Source organism: Symphalangus syndactylus, chromosome 13 (assembly GCF_028878055.3).
Source record: "Symphalangus syndactylus isolate Jambi chromosome 13, NHGRI_mSymSyn1-v2.1_pri, whole genome shotgun sequence".
NCBI lineage: Eukaryota > Metazoa > Chordata > Mammalia > Primates > Hylobatidae > Symphalangus > Symphalangus syndactylus.
Window position 1 is genome coordinate 43,270,001 of NC_072435.2, and position 27,674 is coordinate 43,297,674.

Genomic DNA, 27,674 nt, shown 5'->3' on the forward strand with positions numbered 1-27,674 from the left:
AGGATTTTGTCTGTCTGAACCTGACTGATGATCATTTCAACTGATGGTTCATATTCAAGATACAAACAGGCATATTATTCTCCTGAACTTTCCGCCTCTAGCTTCATTCCTTTTTCCCACTGTCCAGGCTCCAGTAGGCAGTGGTGTGGGTTAGTGGCCCTTGACAAATGTCAGGGGCTGCTCTGGCCCCTCGGCCTCAGCCCCCACAAGGCAGTCAGTGGCCCCCCAACTCCTACCACCTGCCCACATGGGTGTACCCAGTTCATCAGAGACACCTGGAACAGCCACTTGTCCCACCTGTCTTCCAGGCCCTGACCTCTCCATGAAGACCCCACCTTTTTCACTTCATATTTTGGGGGTTAAAATACACAACATAAGGCCAGGCGTGGTGGCTCACACCTGTAATCCCAGCACTTTGGGAGGCCAAGGCGGGTGGATCACCTGAAGTCAGGAGTTCAAGACCAGCCTGTCCAACGTGGTGAAACCCCCGTCTCTACTAAAAATACAAAAATTAGCCGGGCATGATGGCAGGTGCCTGTAATCCCAGCTACTCGGGAGGCTGAAGTGGGAGAATCGCTTGAACCCAGGAGGCGGAGGTTGCAGTGAGCCAAGATCAGGCCACTGCACTCCAGCCTGGGTGACAAGCGAAAGTCCATCTCAAAAAAAAAAAAAACAAACTCAACAACCAACCAAACAAACAAAAAATTAGCTGGGCGTGGTGGTGCATGCCTGTGATCCAGAAATTACAAGTGTGAGCCACTGCGCCCACACTATGTTTAATTTTTTTTTTTTTTTTTTGAGATGGAATTTCGCTCTTATTGCCCAGGCTGGAGTGCAATGGCGCGATCTCGGCTCACCGCAACCTCTGCCTCCTGGGTTCAAGCGATTCTCCTGCCTCAGCTTCTCGAGTAGCTGGGATTACAGGCATGTGCCACCACACCCTGCTAATTTTGTATTTTTAGTAGAGATAGGGTTTCTCAATGTTGGTCAGGCTGGTCTCGAACTCCCGACCTCAGGTGATCTGCCCGCCTTGGCCTCCCAAAGTGTTAGGATTACAGGCGTGAGCCACTGCGCCTGGCCGTTTAATTTTTTAAGAAGCCACCATACTGTTTCCCACGGAAGCCACACCATTTTACCTTCCCAACAGCAGTGCACAAAGGTCCCCACCTCTTATCTTTGGTTTTATTTTTCTTCCCGTGGGTCCGTCTTTTGCACGATCCTATCTGCCACGTTGCAGAGATGTTGACCCACAGGAAGCATTCAGGGTACCTTGTTGGGAAGATGACACAGATACTGTTGCTACAGTTCCAGGCCTCCCTTGGGGAGAAGCTAAGCTGCCTCCTCGTCTTGTCTGGGTGTCCAGCTGGCTCTGGACAGACACTGCAGGCTTGACCTCCGCATAGGCACCGCCCTCTTTCCGACATTATCTCTGTATGCATTTCCTAGGAGGGACTGCCATAACAGTGTACGACAAACCGTATGGCTGAAACAACAGGATTTATTCTCTTATCATCCCAGAGGCCAGAAGTCGGATATCAAGGTGTCCACAGGGCTGGTTCCTTCTGGAGGCTCTAGGGGAAGATCCTGGCTACCTCCTCCAGCTTCTGGTGGCTCTCTTGGCTTATGGCCACATTACTCCCATCTCTGCCTCTGTCTTCAGGTGGCCTGTGTCTCTCCTCTTTTTATTTTTTTATTTTTATTTTTTGGAGACGGAATCTCACCCTGTCGCCCAGGCTGGAGTACAGTGGTGCTATCTCTGCTCACTGCAACCTCCGCCTCCCAGGCTCAAGCAATTCTTGTGCCTCAGTCTCCCAAGTAGCTGGGATTATAGGAATATGCCTATTCCTATAATAGGCATATTATAGGCCCCACCAGACCCAGCTAATTTTTGTATTTTTAGTAAAGACAGGGCCTCACTGTGTTGGCCAGGTTGTTCTCAAACTGGCCTCAAGTGATCCACCTGCCTCGGCCTCCCAAAGTGCTGGGATTACAGGCATGAGCCACCACACCCGACCCCCTCTTCTCTTACAAGGACATTTGTTTGTCATCGGATTTAGGGCCCTCCTGGATTATTGAGGATGATCTTGAGGTCTTTAATGACCTCTCCAAAGACCCTTTTTTATGTTTTGAGACAGGTTCTTACCTTGTTGCCCAGGCTGGAGTACAATGGCATGATTATGGCTCACTGCAGCCTTGAACTCCTGGAGTCAAGCGATCCTCCTGCCTCAGCCTCCTGAGTAGCTGGGACTACAGGTGCACAGCACCACACCTGGATAATTTTTTATTTTTATTCTGTAGAGAGGGGGTCCCACTATGTTGTCCAGGCTGGTCTTGAACTCCTGGCCTCAAGCAATCCTTCCACCTTGGCCCCCCAAAGCTCTGGGGATTACAGGCATGAGCCACTATGCCCAGCTCCCTTTTTCCAGATAAAGTCACATCCCCAGGTTCCAGGAGACATAACTTCCAGGGCCCACCATTGGACCAGACACCAGAAGGGCTGGCCTGGCCCAGCCCATAGCGAAGTAGTTCAGCCTCCCCAACCTTCCCCAGGCTCCCGTCATATTCAGGACCAGTGGCCCTCCGTGGCCAGGTCTCCCAGACTAGCTTTGGAAAGTCGTATCTGTGGCCTTGAATTCAGGAAAGGGAATCCTGCCTCCACCCACAACCTCAGGACTGTGGCCATCCTCGCCCCAGGGAGGGAGGCGCACTTCCTATCCCAAGAATAGCCGCAGCAATCACACAAGGAGCCAACTCGGACCGGTTCTGCTTTTGCCCACTTTCAGGCAGGTGACACTTCTCCATGCGATTCCCACCAAGACCAAGGGTCAGGCACAGTCCAAACCTCCCCGCCCAGTTCCCCAATTTATGAGGCTGCAGCTTCCTGTGTGTTCAAGGACTCAGTGCCGGAGGAGCCCTGGGTCCCTATAAGACCCCTTTATTAGGCCCAGGCCTTGAAAATGATTGGGGAAGGGAAGGGGCCATCATCGCTCAAGCGACATTTTGATGCCAGACACCCAGTGTGCTGGCCCTGCCATCCTGCCACCATGGGGCCACGTCCTCTGCCAGACCTGCAGATGCAGCACAGGGAATCGGCCACAGGCTGAGATTGAAACATGAGTTTCCTTCTAGAAACGGACACAGCCTCCCGCCCCAGGAATGCAGGAAGGTGCTGAAACTGGTTACTAGCCTGGCAAAGGAATAGAAGGAAACTTTTTTTTCTCCTATTTGAAAGAAGAGAGGACCCAGGCTGGGCCATCAAAAGCCACCTGTGCATCATGTGTGTCCCTATGTGAGCCTGCAGACAAAAGACTGCTGTCTTGGGCTGGGCGCGGTGGCTCACACCTGTAATCCCAGCACTTTGGGGGACTGATGCAGTGGATCACCTGAGGCCAGGAGTTCAAGACCAGCCTGGCCAACATGGTGAAACCCCGTCTCTACTAAAAATACAAAATTAGCCAGGTGTGGTGGCTCATGCCTATAATCCCAGCTACTCGGGAAGCTGAGGCAGGAGAATCACTTGAACATGGGAGGCAGAGGTTGCAGTGAGCCGAGATCATGCCACTGCACTCCAGCCTGGGCGGCAGAGTGAGACTCCGTCTCAAAAAAAAAAAAGAAAAAGACTGCTGTCCTGGAGACACAGGCAGGTGGCGTTCAGCAGACCCTGAATTGGGAACCTTGTGCTGTCCCCTGGCCCTGCCACTCCTTGGGCACCAGCTGTGTCTCCTGCATAACAGGATGGGCTCAGATGAGGGTGAACTGGAAGCCCCAGTGAGCTCACACATCTGGTGATGGCGGACCCCGTGATAGACCAGCCCCACCAGACTCAGCCAGCCCCAGCTGGTGCGAAAGGATCCCACCAGGCCACCCTCTTCCCACAGGGCCTTGGGCAGCACGTAGTCTCACCAAGCCTCGGCTCCTTGTCCACTCCTCTGGAGCCACCGTGCCTGCCCCAGCATGGAAGAGGAGTCCCTGAGAAATACATCAAATGACGCCTAGAACATAATTGTCCTCAAAAAAACATTCACTGCCACTACTTTTAGCATTGAGAGATATTTGGGGCTGCAGAGACACCCCAGTCCCTGTGCTGGCACCCTCAGACTCAAGGTCCTACATGATGCAAGATGCCTCCTGAGGGACCTCTGAGAACTTAATTGGGAGGAAACACTTTAACTGCTTGGCACAGAGAAAATGATTGGTAAGGCCGGGCGCAGTGGCTCACGCCTCTAATCCCAGCACTTTGGGAGGCTGAGGCGGGTAGATCACCTGAGGTCAGGAGTTCGAGACCAGCCTTGCCAACATGGTAAAACCTGTCTCTACTAAAAATACAAAAATTAACTGGGCGTGGTTGTGGGCACCTATAATTCCAGCTACTGGAAGGCTGAGGCAGGAGAATTGCTTGAACCCAGGAGGCGGAGGTTGCAGTGAGCCGAGATCACGCCATTGCACTCCAGCCTCGGCAACGAGAGCAAAACTCCATCTCAAAAAAAAAGAAAGAAAGAAAATGATCAGTAAACGGCAGAACACCAGACCATATGGATACAACCAAGTATTGATGGGTATCACAGACCCCTGTGCTTCCAAGGACACTGTGACAAAATTGGAAAGGAATCCCCAGACCCAGAGAAGGTACCTGCAAATCAGAACCAGCAAAGGACTTGCATCTAGAATATAGAAAGAACATATACAGCTCAATAATAGGACCAACATCCCAATAAGAAAACCACAAAAGACGTCAATGGATACTTCGTCAGAGAAGAGCTATGAATGGCCAGGAAGCACATGAGAAGATGTTCAGCATCATTGGTCATCAGGGAAATGCAAATCCAAACCACAGTGACAGGCTAGATGTATGGCTCACGCCTGTAATCCCAACACTTCAGGAGGCTGAGACACGTAGATCACTTGAGGCCAGGAGTTACCGACCAGCCTGGACAACATGACGAAACCCCATCTCTACAAAAACTACAAAAACTAGCCTGTAGTCCCAGCTACTCGGGAGGTTGAGGTGGGAAGATCATTTGAGTCCAGGAGGACAAGGCTGCATTGAACCATTATCGTGCTACTGCACTCCAGCCTGCACAACAGAGCAAGATCCTGCCTCAAAACGAATGCTGGGTGCAGTGGCTCATGCCTGTAATTCCAGCACATTGGGAGGCTGAGGCAGGTGGATCACCTGAGGTCAGGAGTTCGAGACCAGCCTGAAATGGAGAAACCCCATCTCTACTAAAAATACAAAATTAGCCAGGCATGGTGGCACATGCCTGTAATCCCAGCTACTCGGGAGGCTGAGGCAGGAGAATCGCTTAAACTCAGGAGGTGGAGGTTGCAGTGAGTAGAAATCGCGTCATTGCACTCCAGCCTAGGCAACAGAGTGAGACTCTATCTCAAAAAAAAAAAAAAAAAGCCCACAAGGACATACCACTGCTCACCCACTAGGGTGGCTAGAATAAAAAAGACAGTGAATAACAAATATTGGTCAGGCACGGTGGCTCGTGCCTGTAATCCCGCACTTTGGGAGGCCAAGGCATGCAGATAACTTGACATAAGTCAAGAGTTCGAGATCAGCCTGGCCAACATGGCAAAACCCCGCCTCTACTAAAAATACAAAAATTAGCCAGGCGTGGTGGCACACGCCTGTAGTTCCAACCACTCTGGGGGCCAAGGCAAGAGAATTGCTTGAACCTGGGAGGCAGAGGTTGCAGTGAGCCAAGATTGTGCCGTTGCACTCCAGCCTGAACGACAGAGCAAGACTCCATCTCAAAAAAAAAAAAAAAAAAAAAAAAAAAAACCTCAATATTAACACAATACTAAAATGCAATGTTTTATTCTTTCTCTTTTTCTCTTAATGACAGAGCTGTCGTCGAGAAATATCTGCTTGAAAAGTCTCGCCTAGTGTCTCAGGAGAAGGATGAGAGGTAGGAGAACGTTTTCCCGGGAATCTCTGAATGCCATGCCATGTCTGCGTTTCCTCCTACAGAGGAGAGAAGCAAAGCAAATGTCCTGAGGTCGGAAGAACTCTGGGGGAGGCCATAGAGGCTCTCACAGGAGCAGGGCCTGCCCATCCATCTTCTCCCCAGACCTGCTCCTGTGGCCTCATACTTTGTCCTCATACCTCCCAAGACACCTTTGTGTGCCTCCCTGGAGGTTTTATCCCCAGTACGTGCTCAGATGTCTGCGCAAAATATACTTAGATTGGAAACATTTCTCAGGCATGGTGGCATGTGCCTGTAGTCCCAACTATTCAGGAGGCCTAGGTGGGAGGATTGCCTGAGCCCAGGAGGTTGAGGCTGCAGTGAGCTAGACACCACACTTCGGCCTGGGCAATAGAGCAAGTCCTTGTCTCTTTGTTTTTGTTTGATTGGTTGGGTTTTTTTTTTTTTTTTTGGTTGGTTGGTTTGTTTGAGTCAGAATCTTGCTGTCACCCAGGCTAGAGTGCAGTGGTGTGATCCCGGCTCACTGCAACCTCCGCCTCCAGTATTCAAGCGATTCTCATGCCTGAGGCGACTCTCATGCCTCAGCCTCCCAAGTAGCTGGGATTACAGGCATGCACCACCACGCCCGGCTAGAGTCCTTGTCTCTTTAAGAAAAAAAAAAAAAGGCCTGGAGCAGCGGCTCACGCCTGTAATCCCAGCACTTTGGGAGGCCTAAGCGGCAGGATCACATGAACCCAGGAGTTTGAGACCAGCCTGGGCAGCATGGCGAAATCCCATCTCTACAAAAAAGATCAAAAAAAAATTAGCTGGGCATGGTGACACAGACCTGTAGTCCCTGCTACTCAGGAGGCTGAGCTGGGAGGATCACCTGAACCCAGGAGGTCGAGGCTGCAGTGAGCTGTGATTGCACCACTGCACTCCAGCCTGAGCAACAGAGCAAGACCCTATCTCAAAAAAAAAAAAAAAAAAGAAACATTTCTGATTGACAAATAAGTGAGATGTACACCCACCTACCTCCAATCCTCCGGAAATCTACTCGCTCAAGACGCTCATTTGTTTTGTTTTTTTAAGACGTAAGAACTGACTTACTGTTTTAAATTTGTACATATTTGAGGTGTGCTCTCCAACGCCATGTTAGTAGTGGTTTGCAGAGTAGCTATTGCTTGGCCTCCGGAAACAACTGTTTTCCTCCCAATTTTGACCTGTAGGAACTACCATGTGTTTTATTATTTGTTACTCGGGGTCAGCGAGGAAGAGCGCCAAGAATTTCAGCTCAAGCAGCCTGAAGATTATTTCTACCTCAACCAGGTAAACAGCCTCAAGCCTGAGCCACAAACGCCACCTCTGTTCCCGGCCTCAAGCTGTTTATGTACAGCCGGGAAGTCAGAGGCAGCCTGCCCTGGCCCCCAAACCCGCTCCCAGAAGGCAGCATTAAAAGAACTCATTCATTCCCCTGGTCCTGGGGCCCTGCCCCCCCAGCTGCAGCCAAAATCACTCTGGCACGCCACCCTCGCCGGCCCAGGAACACCCAGAGTACCCACGCGTTTGTTTTCCAGCATAACTTGAAGATTGAAGATGGGGAGGACCTGAAGCATGACTTTGAGAGGCTCAAGCAGGCCATGGAGATGGTGGGCTTCCTCCCCGCCACCAAGAAGCAGTAAGTGTGCGGGCCCCAGGGCCTGTCCCCCAGAGCCTACAGGGGGCATGCATGGCCCTTACCAGTCACTCCGAGGTCTAACCTGCAACCCAGTGAAAACAGGCAGGCAGTGTCCTGAACAAAGCCACCATAGGGAGTGTGGCCCAATAGCAGCGAGCACATGAGAAGGGGCTCAAGCCGTTGGTCATTAGGCGATGCCAATTAAAGGTAACGTGAACATACTTAACACTGCTGAACTGTACCCTTAAAAATGGTTTGGCCAGGCTCCACGTGGCTCACTCACGCCTATAATCCCAGCACTTTGGGAGGCCAAGGTGGAGGATTGCATGGGCCCAGGAGTTCAAGACCAGCCTGGGCAGCATAGTGAGACCTCATCTCTACAAAAAATAAATAAAATTAGCCAGGCATGGTAGTACACACCTGTGGTCCCAGCTACTTGTGGGGCTGAGGTGGGAGGATCACTTGGGCCCGGGAGGACGAGGCTGCAGTGAGCCATGATCACGCCACTGAACTAATCACACCACTCTGGGTGACAAAGCGTGACCCAGTCTCAAAAAAAAAGAATGCTGGGTATGCTGGGTGCGGTTGTTCACACATGTAATCACAGTGCTTTGGAAGGCCAAGGCAGCAGGATCACTTAAAGCCAGGAGTTCAAGGCTGTAAGTGAGCTAGGATTGTACCACTTCATTTCAGCCCGGGCAACAGAGTAAGACCCTGTCTCTAAAAATCAAAGAAGTTAAGGTAGTGAATTTTATATTATGCTTATGTTACTACAATTTAATTTTTTTTTTTTTTTTAGATGGGGTCTCGCTCTTTCACCTAAGCTAGAGTGAAGTGGTGAGATCATGGCTCACTGCAGCCTCGACCTCCCCAGGTTCAGGTGATCCTCCCACCTCAGCCTCCCAAGTAGCTGGGACTACAGGTGCATGCCACCACACCTGGACAATTTTTTGTAAAGATGGGGTTTCCTCATGTTGCCCAGGCTAATTTTGAATTCCTGGGCTCAAGCCATCCACCTGCGTAAGCCTCCCAGCATGCTGGAATTACAAGCACAAGCCACTGCGCCCAGCAATTTAAATTTTTTTAAACCAGGCATGGTGGCTCATGCCTGTTATCCCAGCTACTTGGGAGGCCAAGGCAGGAAGATCGCTTGAGACCAGGAGTTCAGGACCAACCTGGGTAACATAGCAAAACCCCATCAATTTTTTTTAAATTATCCAGGCATGGTGGCACACACCTGTAGTCCCAGCTACTTGAGAGGCTGAGGTGGGAGGATCACTTGAGCCCAGGAGTTCACAGCTACAATGAGCTAAGATGGCACCTCTGGCCTGGGTGCAGTGGCTCACGCCTGTAATCCCAGCACTTTGGGAGGCCAAGGCAGGTGGATTGCCTGAGCTCAGGAGTTCAAGGCCAGCCTGGGCAACATGGCGAAACCCTGTCTCTACTAAAAATATGAAAAGTTAGCCATGCATGATGGTGCACGCCTGTAATCCCAGCTACTCAGGAGGCTGAGGCATGAGAATCACTTAAACACAGAAGGCAGAGGCTGCCGTGAGCCGAGCTTGTGCCTCTGCACTCCAGCCTGGGCAACAGAGCAAGACTCTGTCTCAAAAAAAAAAAAAAAAAAAAATGGCACCTCTGAATAGCCAGTGGACTCCATCCTGGACAACATAGCCAGTGACTGGCCAGACACAAGTACCATCCCATCAAGTTCACAGACAGCATTAGACATCAGGACAGTGGTTCCTCTGGTGTTGGGGGGCTCCAGGATCCAGGACTTGGAATGTTCTATTTCTTGGTCTGGGGGCTAGAGGGATCCATACACTTTTTTCTTCTTTTGTGAGATAGTTTCACTAGCCAGGCATGGTGGTACAAACCTGTAGTCCCAGCTACCTGAGAGGCTGAGGTAAGAGGCTCACCTGAGCCCGGGGAAGTTGAGGCTGCAGTGAGCCGTGATCACGCCACTGCACTCCAGCCTGGGCAACAGAGTGAGACCCTGTTTCCAAAAAAACATGTGGTGGCTCATGCCAATAATCCCAGCTATTCAGGAGGCCAAGACAGGAGGATCACTTGAGGCCAGGAGTTTGAGACCAACCTGGGCAACATAGCAAGACCCCATCCCTTTAAAAATGTTTTTATTTTTTTTATTTTTTTTTTATTTTTTTGAGACGGAGTCTTGCTGTCACCCAGGCTGGAGTGCAGTGGCGCGATCTCGGCTCACTGCAGGCCCCGCCTCCTGGGGTTCACGCCATTCACTTGCCTCAGCCTCCCAAGTAGCTGGGACTACAGGCACCCACCACCTCGTCCGGCTAATTTTTTGTATTTTTAGTAGAGACGGGGTTTCACCGTGTTAGCCAGGATGGTCTCGATCTTCTGACCTCGTGATCCACCCGCCTCGGCCTCCCAAAGTGCTGGGATTACAGGCGTGAGCCGCCGCACCCGGCCAAAAATATGTTTTTAAATTAGCCAAATGTGGTGGCCTGTAGTACCAGCTACTCAGGAGGCTGAGGCGGTAGAATCACTTGAGCCCAGGAGTTGGAGGTTACAGTGAGCTATGATTGTGTCACTGCACTCCAACCTAGGCGACAGAGCCAGATCGAATCTCAGGAAAAAGATAACTGTCTGCAAAGTCACATTCCACAGAGGCAGTCCTCAACAGAGGCCTTAGACATTTTTCAAATTTCATGCGTTCCGACCAGAATTTGCTGGTTTTATGGATTCAGCCCAGTTCCCTGGGAAGTATCTGCTGTCTTAGGAACGTAGAAACTGCCCAAATGTGAGTGCCTTTTCTTTCCCAGGATTTTTGCCGTCCTCTCAGCCATCCTGTACCTAGGCAACGTCACTTACAAGAAGAGAGCTACAGGCCGAGAGGAAGGGTTGGAGGTCGGGCCACCCGAGGTGCTGGACACCCTGTCGCAGCTTCTGAAGGTACTGATTGCCACCTCTGTCCCTCCTCAGGCCTGGCTCAGGGCCGCTGGCTATCTCTCAGTACGAGGGACCATACCCAGAACTTCCTACGTCATCTGAGGTTTCATCAACCAGGACCTCACGTCTTCCGCTATCATCTCTACAGTGTTCCTTCCTCATTTCTGATGAGCTCTGTGGACAGGGGCACCTCCTCCTCCCACCCTCAAGTGAAAGCCTCTTTAAAACTACAGCTCGGGGGCCAGGTGCGGTGGCTCACACCTGTAATCCCAGCACTTTGGGAGGCCGAGGTGGGCGGATCACCTGAGGTCAGGAGTTCGAGATCAGATTGGCTAACATGGCAAAACCTCATCTCTACTAAAAATACAAAAAGAAATTAGCCAGGTGTGGTGGTACATGCCTATAGTCCAAGCAACTCGGGAGGCAGAGGCATGAGAATCACTTGAACCTGGGAGGCAGAGGCTGCAGTGAGCCAAGATTGCACCACTGCACTCCAGTCTGGGTGACAGAGCGAGACTCTGTCTCAAAAAAAAACAAAAAACAAGTTGGAGCTGGGTGCGGTGGCTCATACCTGTAATCTCAGCTACTCGGGAGACTGAGGCAGGAGGATCACTTGAGGCCAGGAGTTCCAGACTAGCCTGGACAGCATAGCATCTGTCAATCTCTACAAAAAATACAAAAATTAGCCAGGTATTGGTGGTGTGCTCCTGTAATCCCAGCTACCCAGGGGGCCAAGGCAGGAAGATTGCTTGAGCCTAGGAGTTCATTGCCGCAGTGAGCTGTGATCATGCCACTGTACTCCAGCCTGGGTGAGTGACAGAGTAAGGCCCTGTCTCTTAAAAAACAAAAAATTCTAGTTTGATGGAGTTATTTTCTCATAGGACCTGCCATCCCCTCCTCCTCCACCGGTCCTCAGCCAGGGGCAATTCTGCCCCCAGGACACACTGGGCAAGTCTGGAGAACTTTCTGGTTGCCATACTCTGGGTTGCTCCTGGCATCTGCTAGGTAGAGGCCATGGATGCTGCCCAACACCCCGCAGCGCACAGGACAGCCCCCCATGGCAGAGAATTATCCAACCCCAAGTACAAATGGCAGTGAGGCCGAGGAGCCCTACCCCAGTCTTTTGTTTTTTAATCCATTTATGCTTTGCGTTCCATTATTGGTACAGGAGCCCCAGCTTCTGTTGAGTTCTTGGGAATATGTGAGCATCTGCTGGGATATTTAGAGAAAGCCCCTGCCGGCCGGGCACAGTGGCTCATGCCTGCAATCCCAGCACTTTGGGAGGCTGAGGCAGGTGGATCATCTGAGGTCAGGAGTTCAAGACCAGTTTGAGAACATCAGGCCCCAAAGCCTGACCAATATGGAGAAACCCCATCCCTACTAAAAATACAAAAATTAACTGAGCGTGGTGGCGTGCACCTGTAGTCCCAGCTATTCGGGAGGCTGAGACAGGAGAATCGCTTGAACCCAGGAAGCAGAGGTTGCAGTGAGCCAAGATTGCACCACTGCACTCCAGCCTGAGCAACAGAGCAAGCCTCCATCTAAAAAAAAGAGAAAGTCGCCACTTATTCCCCACTCTTGCTGCTGGTGGGCAGAGACCACCAGCTCTGAAAGGGAGCTTGGCAGTCGGGGGAGGGATGAGTGTGTCGGCTGTCTGGGTAAGGTCTAAGCCCAGGCCCTGTGCAATGGATGGGAACCACCAGTTCCAATAGGCAAGGCGGCCACCTGGACCCGCGGCTCACACTCACATAAGGCCTATACGTGCACATACCCGGGCCACGGAGCATGAGCATCCGGCAAGCCTGTGCTATGTGGGAATTCTGAAACCTGCCAAGTGTAAAACAGCACATCGCAGGCCAGGTGCAGCGGCTCACCCCTGTAATTCCAGCACTTTGGGAGGCCCAGGCAGGTGGATCACCCAAGGTCAGGAGTTTGAGACCAGCCTGGCCAACGTGGAGAAACCCCATCTCTACTAAAAATACAAAAATTAGCTGGGTGTGGTGGCGGGTGCCTGTAATCCCAGTTACTGGGGAGGCTGAGGCAGGAGAATTGCTTCAACCCAGGAGGCAGAGGTTGCAGTGAGCCAGGATTGCATCACTGCACTCTAGCCTGGGCAATAGAGTGAGACTCTGTCTCAAAAAAAAAAACAAAAAAAACAAAAAACCAGCACACCACGGGTGGGTGGGCGGGCTTCAGGGCCCACTTCTAGGCCTGGCTGCTGGGGGTCCGTCTCCCAGCTGCCTCAGGCTCCGGGTGTTGCCTCAGTGATACCAGGAGATGCCTGATAAGCCCCTCCATCTCCCTCTTCCTTCTCCCTCTCCTTGACTTCCAAACAGGTGAAGCGAGAAATCTTGGTGGAGGTTCTGACCAAAAGAAAAACGGTGACCGTCAACGACAAGCTTATCCTTCCCTACAGCCTCAGCGAGGTGAGCACTGCCCAAGCACTCACAGGGTGCCAGACCCCAAAAACCAAGTGGGAATGGTCTTTGGAAAGAGCTGGCATGGGTGGGCTGTTCCTGTCCCTGAATGCTAAAATGGAACCTAGGCAATGCCTCTGATTGTCATGCAAGCTCAGGTGTGGCACAAGCCAGCCCGGGAGGCAAACCATGGCCCTCAGGCCAGAACTTGAGCCACATGCATTCATCTCTGTGTTTCTAGATGCTCCGTGTGCATGCTGGTTCTCACTAGCAATGGTTGGCCAGATCCAGCCCTCCACGTGGTTTTGCTAATAAAGTTTTATTGGCACATGGCCATACCCATTCATTTACATACCACTTAAGACTGCTTTGGGGCCATAGCAGCTAAGTAGAGCAGTTGCAACAGAAAACATCAGGCCCCAAAGCCAAAAATAATGACTCCCTCGTCCCTTCCAGAAAAAAATTTGCCCATCCCTAGACTCTGGAACATGACACTGACTACCCTTATGTAACTCCCAGCCTGTGAGTCTCAAGCCTGTGACTCTAAACCTTGATAAGGTGCCTCCCTCTGGTCTTTGCCCCAGCCTGGATGTTTTCTCTGTGCTGTATTTCTCTTGCATTTTTACATCTCAAGAGCAGGATCACTTGCAGCTTGTTTAACAATAGGAAAGTACCTAGTCACAGTGGAGATTTTTAGCCCCTCACCCAATGGGAAGCTGTTGTGGCATTTCAAACAGGCACCGGGGACATTCTGAGCCCACATGGGTCCAGGGCACCATGTGATGTTGCCAGGAAGTTGCTGTACATCACCCAAGACCCAAGCAGCACTGGTGTCCCCAGAGGCTCCATGCAGAGCCAAAGGCACCAGACAGGGGCTGCATTCTGTGTGACTCCATTTCCTTGACACCCAAGAAATGCAAAACGAGGGGGACACATTCTAGATCTTGTCTGCAGCTGAATACATCTGTCAGAGCTGAGACCTGAATATGTGGGGAAAAAAGCCAATTTATTCTATATAGATTAGACCTTAAGAGCTTTTTTTTTTTTTTCGTTTTCTTTGAGATAGCGTCTCACTCTTGCGCAGGCTGGAGTGCAGTGGCACAATCTCAGCTCACTGCAACCTCCACCTCCTGGGTTCAAGTGATTCTCATGCCTCAGCCTCCTGAGTAGCTGGGATTACAGGTGTATGCCACTAGGCCTGGCTAATTTTTTTGCATTTTTATTTATTTATTTATTTATTTATTTTTATTTTTGAGACAGAGTTTCGCTCCTGTTGCCCAGGCTGGAGTGCAATGGCACGATCTTGGCTCACTGCAACTTCCGCCTCCCAGGTTCAAGCAATTCTCCTGCCTCAGCCTCTTGAGCAGCTGGGATTACAGGCACGCACCACCATGCCTGGCTAATTTTGTATTTTTAGTAGAGACACGGTTTCACCATGTTGGTCAGGCTGGTCTTGAACTCCTAACCTCAGGTGATCCACCCGCCTTGGCCTCCCAAGATGCTGGGATTACAGGCGTGTGCCACTGTGCCCAGATTTTTTTTTTCTTTTGCATTTTTATTAGAGACGGGGGATCCACCCGCCTCAGCTCCCAAAGTACTGGGATTACAGGCGTGAGCCACCATGCCCGGCCACAAAAGAGCTTTGATGCACACGGTGACAGCCACATGGTGCCCCCGGAAGAACAAGGGGCCTGAAGTTAGTTAGACCCTCCTTGCTGGTTCTACCACAATTGCATGCCCCACCCCCTCCCTGAGCCCAGGTTCCTCACTCAGCAGCAATTTTGGTTGCTCTGAGGAGCGTATGGAAAGGCCTCAGTGGCCGTTCCAGAGGCTGCTGGGTCTATTAACGCCTCAGTGTGCAGGCAGGTCCTCCGGGACAGGGTGAAAGATGGGTATTGGATGAGTCGAGTGTTGACAGAGACCACCTTGGCTGGTTGCAGTGGCTCACGCCTGTAATCCCAACACTTAGGGAGGCCAGGGCAGAAGGATTGCTTGAGCCCAGGAGTTTGAGTCCAGCCTTGGCAACATAGTGAGACCCCGTCTCCACAATAAAATTAAAAAGGCCAGGCACAGTGGCTCACACCTGTAATCCCAGCACTTTGGGAGGCCAAAGCAGGCAGATCGCTTGAGGCCATGAGTTCGAGACCAGCCTGGCCAACATGGCAAAACCCCGTTTCTATTAAAAATACAAAAATTAGCCAGGCGTGGTGGTGCGTGCCTATAATCCCAGCTACTCAGAAGGCTGAGGCTGGAGAATTGCTTGAACCCAGGAGGGAGAGGTTGCAGTGAGCCAAGACTGTGTCACTGTACTTCAGCCTGGGCGATAGAACAAAACTCCACCTCAAAAACATATATATATTAAAAATTAACCAGGGTGTGGTGTTGTGCGCCGTAGCTCCAGCTACACAGGAGGCTGAGGCAGGAAGATTGCTTGAGCCCAGGAAATGGAGTTTGCAGTGAGCCAAGATTGTGCTAGTGCACTTCAGCCTGGACAACAGAGTGAGACCCTGTGTCCAAAAAAAAAAAAAAAAATACAAAGGGCCATCTTGGCCAGGCACGGTGACTTATGCCTGTAATCCCAGGACTTTGGGAGGTCAAGGCAGGCAGATCACCTGAGGTCAGAGTTTGAGACCAGCCTGGCCAACATGGTGAAACTCCATCTCTAGTAAAAATACAAAAATTAGCCAGGTATAGTGGCGCTTGCCTGTAATCTCAGCTACTTGGGAGGCTGAGACAGGAGAATCTCTTGAACCCAGGAGGTGGAGGTTGCAATGAGCCGAGATCATGCCACTGCACTCCAGCCTGGGTGACAGAGCAAGACTCCAGCACAGGGCCTGCCATGCCGGAGGTGAGTCACCCCCTCTGTGTCCACAGGCCATCACTGCCCGCGACTCCATGGCCAAGTCTCTGTACAGCGCCCTGTTCGACTGGATTGTGCTGCGGATCAACCACGCACTCCTCAACAAGAAGGACGTGGAAGAGGCAGTCTCGGTGAGTGCCCCCATTTGCTTCCTCAAGCCAGGCCAGGGGAGGCCGCATCCTCACTACCAACATCCTTGGTGGGCGACCTGGAACATCCAGAGCCGAGGCATCTGCAGTCAAGAGGCTGTTCCCCCACAAGGACAGGCCCAGGAAACAGGACAGGCTACAAAATTCAACAGGCCTAGGGCAGAATGAAAACATAGGGCCGCTTATCCAAAAATGACAGATTCTGGCATGTACCTATGGTCCCAGCTACTCAGGAGGCTGAGGCAGAAGGATTGCTTGAGCCCAGGAGGTCAAGGCTGCAGTAAGCTGTGGTGGCGCTACTGCACTCCAACCTGGGCAACAGAGCAAGACCCCGTCTCAAAAAAAAATTATGCACCGTGGCCCACGCTTGTAATCCCAGCACTGTGGGAGGCCGAGGCGGACGGATCACGAGGTCAGGAGATCGAGACCACGGTGAAACCCCGTCTCTATTAAAAATAGAAAAAAATTAGCCGGGCGTGGTGGCGGGCACCTGTAGTCTCAGCTACTCGGAGAGGCTGAGGCAGGAGAATGGCGTGAACCCGGGAGGCGGAGCTTGCAGTGAGCCGAGACTGTGCCACTGCACTCCAGCCTGGGCGACAGAGCGAGACTCCGTCTCAAAAAAAAAAAAAATTATGGATTCCATGCTGGTAACAGCAAAGTGTTCTGCAGAGCAGCAGGGATTGGGGACCTAACAGGTCACAGCCTGTAGAGCCATCCCCTCTCATGAAGGCCGGCTCCCTCGGGGGGCACCTGTGGGCAGTAACTATTTTCTCTGTCTCTCCCAGTGCCTGTCCATCGGGGTCCTGGACATCTTCGGGTTTGAAGACTTTGAGAGGAACAGCTTTGAGCAGTTCTGTATCAACTACGCCAATGAGCAGCTACAGTATTACTTCAACCAGCACATCTTCAAGCTGGAGCAGGTGCGGAAAGGGCTTTTTTGTCAATTTTTTGAACTTGGTAAATCAGACATCACGTGAAATTTACCATCTTAACCATTTGTAAATATTCAGTTCAGCAGTGGTAAGTGCATTCACATATTCACATTGTTATGCAAACACCACCACCATACATCTCCAGAACTCTTTCATTTTGCCAAACTGAGACTCTGTCCCCATGAAACACTCACTCCCCATTCCCCCTCCTGCAAGCCCTGAACTCACCCTATTCCACTTTTTTTTTTTTGAGACAGGGTCTTGCTCTGTCACCCAGCTAGAGTGGTATAATCATAACTTACTGCAGCCTCAAACTCTTAGGCTCAAGTGATCCTCCTTCCTCGGCCTCCTGAGTAGCTGGAACCACAGGTGCACACTACCATGCCTGGCTAATTTTTGTATTTTTTGCAGAGACAAGGTTTTGCCATGTTGCCCAGGGTAGTCTCGACCTCCTGAGCTCAGGCAATCTGCCCACCTCGGTCTCCCAAAGTGCTGGGATTACAGGTGTGAGCCACCATGCCTGGCCCATTCTACTTTCTGTCTCTATCATTTTTGACCAAGTGCTTCATATAAGTGAAATTAGACATTATTTGTCTTTTTGTGACCGGCTTATTTCACATAGTATAAAGTCCTCATTGTCCATCCACGTGGTAGCATGTGTCAGAATTTCCTTCCTTTTCAAGGCTGAGTAATATTCCATTTTCTGGATGTACCACATTTTCTTTATCCATCCATCCTTCAGTAAACACTTGGGTTGCTTCCAACTTTTGGCTATTGTGCATAATGCTTCTTTGAACATGGGTGTGCAAATATCTCTTCAAGATGCTGCTTTCAATTCTTTCGGGTATATACCCAGAAGTGGACTTGCTGGATCATATGGTAATTCTGTTTTTAACTTTTTTGAAGAACCACCATACTGTTTTCCATAACAGCTGCAGCATTTTATAAGGAAATATCATGTTGTTGCACACCCAGCCCAAAGGGAAAATAGAATGAGCTAGAACTGGAATCTCCCTAGAGGCCCAGATCATTGGTGAACTTGCCCCAGAATTTTTCTCAGTCAAAAGGAAAATTTAAGAAAACCCACCCAGCCCAGGATGAGGCAAATGTCAGGGATGTTTTGAGCCATGTTCATCTGGGGGCTTCTGTGTCCAAACAGAAAATCTTTTTGTTAGGAGAGAAACAGGGTTGCCTTTTAAGGATATGCTTAGCTCAAGGACATTGATAAGCTATCTGACATGTCTTTTGTTTGTTTGTTTGTTTGTTTTGTTTTTTGAGATGGAGTCTGGCTCTGTTGCCCAGGCTGGAGTGCAGTGGCACGATCTCGGCTCACTGCAACCTCTGCCTCCCTGGTTCAAGCGATTCTCCTGCCTCAGCCTCCTGAGTAGCTGGGACTACAGGTGCATGCCACCACGCCCAGCTAATTTTTTGTATTTTTAGTAGAGATGGGGTTTCACCATGCTGGCCAGGCTGGTCTCAAACTCCTGATCTCAGGCAATCTGCCCACGCTGGCCTCCCAAAGTGCTGGGATTACAGGTGTGAGCCACTGCGCCTGGCCCTTACGTGTCTTTTTGCAGCTAAATAGTCAACCATCCTTATTCATGTCTTCTCCTTCACATTGATGATTCTGATGGGAAAATGAAACTGACAGGCTTATGTAAATATCCAGCTGATTTTCCTATTAAGCTTTTTGGCAGTGAAGCATTGGGAGTGTAGCTGATCAGAATTAAGTTGTGCAGGAAGGGTGCGACATACACACTAAATTGCGAAGACTTAGCACATGAGAAAAAAGAACATACACTGTCTCAGTAGCTTACTGCAGCCTCAAATGCTGAGGTTTAGACGATCCTACCACCACAGCCCCCCGAGTAGCTGAGACTGTAGTTGCACGCCACCACACCCAGCTAGTTTTTTGGTTTTATTTTTTGTAGAGACAGGGTCTTGCTCTGTTGCCCAGGCTGGTCCTGAACTCCTGGCCTCAAGTGATCCTCCCACGTTGGCCTCTCAGTCATTTTTTTATGTCAGTTACACATTAACATGATCACATTTTAGATATACAGCGTTAAATTAAGTGTATTATTAAAGTTAATTTTGAGCCACACAGAGGCACATATCTGTAGTCCCAGCTACTGAGGAGGCTGAGGTGGGAGGATCACTTAAGCCCAAGAGGTCGAGGCTGCAATGAGCTACAATTGTGCCACTGTACTCCAGCCTGGGTGACAGACAAGACCCTGTCTCAAAAAAATAATAATTAATTTCACCTATTTTTTTTTTACTTTTTACATGTGATTATTAGAAAATTTGAGGCTGGGCATGGTGGCTCATGCTAACAATACCAGTGGTTTGGGAAGCCAAGGTAAGAGGATTGCTTTAGATCAGGAGTTCAAGGCTGCAGCGACCTATGATTACAACACTGTACTCCATCCTGGGCAACAGAGCAAGACCCCATCCCTAAAAAAAATAAAATAAAAAAAATTTTGAGACGGAATTTCTGCGAAAAAAAATTTTTTTATTAACTAGGCATAGTGGCACATGCCTGTAGTCCTAGCTACTGGGGAGGTTGAGGCAGGTGGATCACTCGAACCCAGGAGTTTGAGGCTACAGTGAGCGTTGATTGCACCACTGCACTCCAATGTAGGCAACAGTGTGAGACTCTGTCTCTTAAAAGAAAAAAAGAAAATGTGAAGATTCCTGTTGGACAACATAGCTCTGGAGCAGGTGCCAGCAAACCACAGCCTGTGGGTCAAATCCAGTCCCACAAATTGTTTTTATAAATAAAGCTTTATTGGCACACAGCCATTGGTTTACATTATCGTCTGTGGCTGTTTTCACATCATGACTGTTAGTTGCAACAGACATCATCTGGTTCATAAGGTGCTATCTGGCCCATTACAGAGAAAGTTTGCCAACCTCTAGATGATTTTAAGTGTGGTTTTTTTTTTTCTTGAGACAGAGTCTTGCCCTGTCACCCAGGCTGGAGTGCAATGGTGCAATCTCGGTTCACTGCAACCTCCACCTCCCAGGTTCTAGCGATTCTCCTGCCCCAGCCTCCCCAGTAGCTGGGATCACAGGTGTGCACCACCAGGCCCGGCTAATTTTTGTATTTTTAGTAGAGACAGCATTTCACCATGTTGGCCAGGTTGGTCTTGAACTCCTGACCTCAGGTGATCTGCCCACCTCAGCCTCTCAAAGTGCTGGGATTACAGGCATGAGCCACCATGCCCAGCCCTTAAGTGTGATATTTAAAGTGCCATGCTGTGATCAGTATATGAGAATGTGCATTCTTGTTTCCTGTTTATAATCATTCATTTATCTAGTAAGTTTATATAACTATTAATGTATTCATATTGATTTACTCATATGCATTTTGTTATTGATATATTTATGTATTTTTTTTTCACTTTGAAGTTCAGGGGTACATGTGCAGGTTTGTTACGTAGGTAAACTTGTGTCATGAGGGTTTGTTGTACAGATTATTTCGTCACCCAGGTATTAAACCTAGTACCCATTAGTTATTTTTCCTGATCCTCTCCCTCCTCCCACCCTCCACCCTCCACCCTCCAATAGGCCCCAGTGTGTGTTGTTCCCCTCTGTGTGTCCATGTGTTCTCATCATTTGGCTCCCTCTTATAAATGAGAACATGCAATATTTGGTTTTCTGTTCCTGCGTTAGTGTGCTAGGGATAATGGCCTCCAGCTCCATCCATGTTCCTGCAAAGGACATGACCTCATTCCTTTTTTATGGGGGGGTAATATTCCTTGATGTATATGCACCACATTTTCTTTATCCATTAGTGGGCATTTAGGTTACTTCCATTTCTTTGCTATTGTGAATAATGCTGCAAAGAACACCCACATGCAGATACATTTATATGTAAACATGCCTATTGATACATAAATATGTTCCTACAGCATGGGGATCCCTTATCCAAACTGCTTGGGACCAGAAGTGTCTCTGGTTTGGGATTTTTTTCAGATTTTTCAATATTTATATTATACTTACTGGTTGAACATCCCAAATCTGAAAATCCAAAATCTGAAATGCTTCAATGAGCATTGTCTTTGAGCATCACATAACATTGGCAGTCCAAAAGTTTTGGATTGGCTGGGCACGGGGGATCACGCTTGTAATCCCAGCACTTTGGGAGGCCGAGGCAGGCGGATCACGAGGTCAGGAGATCGAGACCACGGTGAAACCCCGTCTCTACTAAAAATACAAAAAATTAGCTGGGCGTGGTCTGTAGTCCCAGCCACTCGGAGAGGCTGAGACAGGAGAATGGCATGAACCCGGGAGGCGGAGCTTACAGTGAGCCGAGATTGCTCCACTGCACCCCAGCCTGGGCGACAGAGCGAGACTCCGTCTCAAAAAAAAAAAAAAAAAAGTTTTGGATTTTTTTTTTTTTGAAATGGAGTCTTGCTATATTGCCCAGGCTGGTCTCAAACGCCTGGGCTCAAGCCATCCTCCCGCCTCAGCCTCCCAAGTACCTAGGACTACTGGTACGTGCCACTACACCTGGCTAGTTTTTTTATTTTTTACTTTTTATTTTTTGCACAGACAGGATCTTGCTATGTTGTCCAGGCTGGTCTTGAACTCCTGGCCTCAAGCAGTCCTCCCACCTTGGCCTCTCAGTTACTTTTTATGTCAGTTACATGTTAACATTTTGGATATATGGTGTTAAATTAAGTGTATTATTAGAGCTATTTTTTTTTTTTTTTTTTTTTTGAGATGGAGTTTCGCTCTTGTTGCCCGGGCTGGAGTAGGACCAATGGTGCAATCTTGGCTCACTGCAACCTCCACTTCCCGGGTTCAAGCGATTCTCCTGCCTCAGCCTCCCAAGTAGCTGAGATTACAGGCTTGTGCCACCACGCCTGGCTAATTTTGTACCTTTAGTAGAGATGGGATTTTGCTGTGTTGGTCAGGCTGGTCTCAAACTCCTGACCTCAGGTGATCCGCCTGCCTCGGCCTCCCAAAGTGCTGGGATTACAGGCGTGAGCCACTGTGCCCAGCCCTATTAGAGTTAATTTTAAGCCACGCATCAGTTTTAAAAGTTTCCTATTTCGAAGCATTTCAGATTTTCGGATTAGGGATACTCGACCTGTATGCAATACATGTTATGTAGATATTACATATCTGGGAGATAAGAAACTTACCGACCCCATGCCACCCCTGCAGGAGGAGTATCAGGGCGAGGGGATCACGTGGCACAACATCGGCTACACAGACAATGTCGGCTGCATCCATCTCATCAGCAAGAAACCCACGGGCCTCTTCTACCTGCTGGATGAGGAGAGCAAGTGAGTGTCCACACCCCGTCCGTCCCAGCACATCTACACATGGGCACTGGGTCAGGTTCTGCAGCCCCCAGAGCCTTACCCCAAATCCAGACTTTCCCAAGAGCTCCTTTTTATTTTTGAGACAGGGTCTCACTCTGTCACCCAGGCTGGAGTGTAGTGGTGCAATCAAAGCTCACTGCAGCCTCGACCTCCTGGGCTCAAGTGATCCCCCGACGTGAGCCTCTGGAGTAGCTGGGACTACAGGGTCACACCACCACACCCACCTAATTTTTGTATTTCTTTGTAGCAACAGGGTTTCATCATGTTGTCCAGGCCAGTCTCGAATTCCTGAGCTAAAGGGATCCTCCCGCCTCGGCCTCCAAGAGTACTGGGATTACAGGCGTGTGCCACCACGCCAGACCTTGTCCTGAGAACTTGTGTCTGTTCATTTCACTTGACCACAAAACCCAAGCTCGTGTGTGTAAAATGCACAAACACCTCACTGTGAAAACATCAACACGTGTGATTAATTTGTGCACTTGAGGCACATCCGCCAGGAGTTTTCAGCAAAGGATTATGGGCCTATGTCTAGAAATTAGAGACGGGGGCCAGGCGTGGTGGGGCATACCTGTGGCCCCAGTTACTCAGGAGGCTGAGGCAGGAGGATCACTTGAGCCTGGGAGGTTGAGGCTGCAGGGAGCTGTGATCATGTCACTACACTCCAGCCTGGGCAATGGAGCAAGAGACAGGATTGGCGAGTTGTTGCAAAGGGCAGTGCAGTGTGTGGAATTGGGACCCAGATGCTGCCGGGCTCTGGTCTCACTTCTGAGCCTTCCTCCCTCATCCCCGCAGTCCACAGGGCACCGTGAAGGCAGACAGGGAAGTCAATAAGGCACCTCATTCTGGGTCACCCAGTTGGAGTCACTGAAATCATGTGACACATACCAAACTACTTTCCTGTGGCTCCCCTAAGGAACCACTACAAGCCAGGTGGGCTCTTGAGCCCAGGAGATCGAGACCAGCCTGGGCAACATAGAAAGATTCCATCTTGGCCAGGCACAGTGGCTCACGCCTGTAATCCCAGCACTTTGGGAGGCCAAGGCAGGCGGATCACCTGAGGTCAGGAGTTGGAGACCAGCCTGGCCAACATGGTGAAACCCCATCTCTACTAAAAATACAAAAATTAGCCAGGCATGATCGCAGGCGCCTGTAATCCCAGCTACTCGGGAGGCTGAAGCAGGAGAATCGCTTGAACCTGGGAGGCGGAGGTTGCAGTGAGCGGAGATCACGCCATTGCACTCCAGCCTGGGTGACAGACCAAGACTCTGTCTCAAAAAAAAAAAAAAAAAAAGATTCCATCTCTACAAAAAAAATTTTAACCAGCCTGGCCAACATGGCAAAACCCCATCTCTACTAAAAATACAAAAATTAGCCAGGCATGGTGGCGGGTGCCTATAATTCCAGCTACTTGGGAGACTGAGGCAGGAGAATCGTTTGAACCGGGGAGGCGGAGTTCTTAAAACCACAGTAATCTATTCTCTTATGGTTCTGGAAGCTGGAAGTCTAAAGTCAAAGTGTCAGCAGAGCTGTGCTGCCTCCAGAGGCTCCAAGGGAGGACCCTTCCTTGCCTCCTCCAGCTTCTAGGGGTCCAAGCTTTCCTTGGCTTTTGGCCACATCGCTCCAGTCCCTGCTTCCCTCTTCACGTGGACTTCTTCCCTCTGTGTCTACCTCTCTCATCTCTCAGTCCTGTCTCCTCCTCTTCTTTTTTTTTTTTTTTTTTTTTTTTTGAAACAGGCTCTTGCTCTGTTGCCCAGGCTGGAGTGCAGTGGCACAACCTTGGTTCACTGCAGCCTCAACCTCTCAGTCTCAAGCCATCCTCCTGCCTCAGCCTCTCTAGTGCCTGAGACTATAGGCATGTACCACCACACCCAGCTAAGTTTTAAATTTGTTTTTTTTTTTTTTTTTTTTTTGAGAAGGAGTCTCGCTCTGTCGCCCAGGCTGGAGGGTAGTGGCGCCATCTTGGCTCAAGTTAATTGGCGTCATCTCAGCTCACTGTAACCCCCATTTCCCAGGATGAAGCGATTCTCGTGTCTCAGCCTCCCAAGTAGCTGGGATTACAGGTGCCTTGCCACCATGCCCAGCTAATTTTTGTATTTTTAGTAGAGATGAGGTTTTTTCACCATGTTGGCCAGGTTGGTTAAAAATTTTTTTTGTAGAGATGGAATCTCCCTATGTTGCCCAGGCTAGTCTTGAACTCCTAGGCTCAAGCGATCCTCTCACCTTGACCTCCCAAAGTGCTGGGACCATAGGTGTGAGCCACTACACCTGACCCTGTCTTCTCTTTTTAGAAGGACACCATCCATATGGAACTAGGTCCCATGCTAGTGACCTTATCTTAACTAATTACACCTGCAAAGACCCTATTTTCCAAATAAGGTCACATTCAAAAGTCAGTGGTAGGGGGTTAAGATATGGACATATTGTCTTATCAGCAACTCTATCAGACCCATCCCTTGCCAGTGACATCTCCAAGGGGCTGGCCAGAGTCTCAAATGAATCAGGCACATCCCCTGCCTCAAACCTAGTCCCTGTCCAGGTCAGGGAGACAGACACATCCCTTTGAGGCTGGGGTCCAGGTAGAGAATGTTCAGATAAAAGAAGAGCATTTGTGCCAGGTGCGGTGGCTCCCACCTGTAATTCCAACACTTTGGGAGGCCAAGGTGGAGGATCACTTGAGACCAGGAGTTAAAGACCAGCCTGGGCACCATAGTGAGACCCCATCTCTAAAAAAAAAAAAAAAAACTAGCTGGGCACAGTGGCATGCACCTATAGTCCCAGCTACTCAGGAGGCTGAGGCAGGAGGATCACTTGAGCCCAGAGAGTCAAGGCTACAGTGAGTTGTGATTGTACCATTGCATTCTAGCCTGGGCAACAGAGCAAGACCCCAACTCTAAAAATTAAAAAAAAAAAAAAAAAAAAAAAGTAGAGACGGCAGTTGGAGGAGCTACGTCATCACAACCAGGAAACTCCCAGGGTCAGATCAGGGGAAGCCTGTGAGGCAGGGCCTGGCCCAGCAGGCTCGAGTCTCTTTAAAATCTTGCTATTTTTGCTCATCATGGAATTTTTTTTTCTTTTTGCACATTGATTTAGATTTTCTGAAATAGTGCACTAAAATATTACCTATCTCAATGACTGAGGGTTTTGGGGGACACTCAAGGCAGATGCCTCACACTCCATACCCTGTTTACAGTCCTGGAAATGATATGTTTCATAGCTATAGACTCTCCCCTCCTTGGCCCTGTTAACGCGGAGCCCCGATGTTAGGATCTGGGCATGCGTTCGCTGCCTGTATTTTCAATAGTGAGGCCGGGCTCAGGCAGCATTTGCCAAACCAACAACATCATTTCCCTCCTGGGAGGCAGACTCAGTCAGGTACAAGGAGTCCCTTATTCTGCCCCCACAACCTCCCCCTCCCCAGAGCACAACAGAGCCCTGCTTCATTCTCCTCTCCTAGCCTCTCCTTCCAAATGTAGAGCAGGAGAAGGACCCCCTGTCCAAGGTGTGGCATTCAGGTACAAATGGCTCCAAGACCAGAAGTCACCCAGGCCCAGGATTATTCTTAGGAGCTGCCTACGATGGGTAACAGATCCAGACTTCCCAGGGGACAGACTTTGCAGATGCCACCAAGCCTGTTCAGCGACCTCTCTCCAAGCCCCCTAGAAAACAGCCATGTGGGGGCGAAGAGAGTGAGCCACCCAGACTCAGGCACTGGGCTACTGAATGTTAATTCTGCAGGCCTGGCTGGGCACGGTGGCCACGCCTATAATCCTGGTCCTTTGGGAGGCTTAGGCAGGAGGATCACTTGAGGCCAGGAGTTCAAGACCAGCCTGGGTAACATAGCAAGACCCCTTCTCTTAAAAAAAAAGAAAAACATTGTACTATAGTCTCAGCTACTCAGGAAGCTGAGGCAGGAAGATCCCTTGAGCCCAGGAGGTCAAGGCCACAGTGAGCTGTGATCATACCACTACACTCCAGCGTGGGCAACAGAGTGAGACCCTGTCTCCAAAGAAAAAAATATGTTTTTGTTTTAAAAATCCTGAAGCCTTGAGAGCGTCACTTCACCCTCAGCCTCCTTGTACCAGGCTGCAGCTATGCCTGCTAACGCAGAGAGCAGAGTCCCAGCCCTCCGCCAGCGTGTTCAGCATGAGGCAGGCAGGCGCACTGTCATTCCTTCCTTTCTTCGCTCCTTCACCCACCCCTCTGCCCACAGAGCCCTGTGCCAATTCACTGCTCTGCCCACCCCATGCACCCACCCACCTCGTGCACCAGGGGTCTGCAAGGTAAAATACACAGCAGGTAAATCAGCCCCGTTCATGCCTGCAAAGTTTCCGTGTTCTGTTCCCAGCTTCCCCCACGCCACGAGCCAGACCCTGCTGGCCAAGTTCAAACAGCAGCATGAGGACAATAAGTACTTCCTGGGCACCCCGGTCATGGAGCCAGCCTTCATCATCCAGCACTTCGCAGGGAAGGTGAAATATCAGATCAAGGTAGGTGTCTGCCCATCACCATTGGTGGAAGCCTGAGGGAAGCCACAGTCAGCCCAGAAGCCCACATGGGAGGATCCTCCTGTGGGCGAGGTTCCAGGGTGCTCAGAACCCACTGCAAATCCCCGGCTCCAAAGTCCAAGGCTCCATAGCTCAAGAACTGCCATTTGCGCTTAGGATGGGCCCCACCCCACCGCCAGCCCTTCCTGCGCCAGTCCGGGGTCTTTGGTAGGCACCGGTGAGTGAGTATCCCCGAGTGACATCCATTCCCCACCAGGACTTCCGGGAGAAGAACATGGACTACATGCGGCCAGACATCGTGGCCCTGCTGCGGGGCAGTGACAGCTCCTACGTGCGGGAGCTCATCGGCATGGACCCTGTGGCCGTGTTCCGCTGGGCCGTGCTCCGGGCCGCTATCCGGGCCATGGCAGTGCTTCGGGAGGCCGGACACCTGCGGGCCGAGAGGGCCGAAAAGGCTGCAGGTGGGAGCCGGGGCGTGAACCCGCACAAGCGTCACTGTCGAGAGGGGGGCACATCCTGAGTTCATCTTAAAGTGAACAGTTCAGTGGCATTTAGTACATTCATTATGTTGTGCAAACGCCACCTATCTACCTGAAGTGTTCCTGTCACCCTGAATAGAAACTTGACCTGCGTGTGTAATTTAACCTCAGGGCATGCTATCAGCAACTCCATCGGGCCTCTCCTTTGCTAATGATTCCCCCTGATCCCACTGGCCCTGGGAGTTTGCTGATTGTGATAATGTAGCTCTTCCTAGTGTTCTGCCTCTTCTTTCTGTCTTGCTCTTTTTTTTTCTTAAGAGACAGGGTCTCTGTCTCTCTCGCCTAGGCTCTAGTGTAATGACGCAATCTCGGCTCACTGCAACCTCCGCCTCTTGGGTTCAAACGATTCTCCTGCTTCACCCTCCCAAGTAACTGGGACTACAGGCGACCGCCACCACATAGGCTAATTTTTGTATTTTTAGTA

At 50.2% G+C, this 27,674-nt stretch overlaps 1 protein-coding gene across 1 annotated transcript in view; it reads left to right on the top strand.

Moving 5' to 3' along the window:
* Positions 1 to 27,674, top strand: part of MYO9B (myosin IXB) — a 135,537-nt gene that overhangs the window by 67,113 nt on the left and 40,750 nt on the right. The window contains exons 4-13 of the mRNA XM_055239265.2: positions 5,853 to 5,915; positions 7,142 to 7,241; positions 7,490 to 7,590; positions 10,389 to 10,518; positions 12,852 to 12,941; positions 15,807 to 15,923; positions 16,727 to 16,861; positions 22,046 to 22,167; positions 26,552 to 26,693; positions 26,968 to 27,172. Of these exons, the coding sequence (XP_055095240.1) occupies positions 5,853 to 5,915; positions 7,142 to 7,241; positions 7,490 to 7,590; positions 10,389 to 10,518; positions 12,852 to 12,941; positions 15,807 to 15,923; positions 16,727 to 16,861; positions 22,046 to 22,167; positions 26,552 to 26,693; positions 26,968 to 27,172 (1,205 nt within the window). The remainder of the gene's footprint in view (positions 1 to 5,852; positions 5,916 to 7,141; positions 7,242 to 7,489; positions 7,591 to 10,388; positions 10,519 to 12,851; positions 12,942 to 15,806; positions 15,924 to 16,726; positions 16,862 to 22,045; positions 22,168 to 26,551; positions 26,694 to 26,967; positions 27,173 to 27,674) is intronic.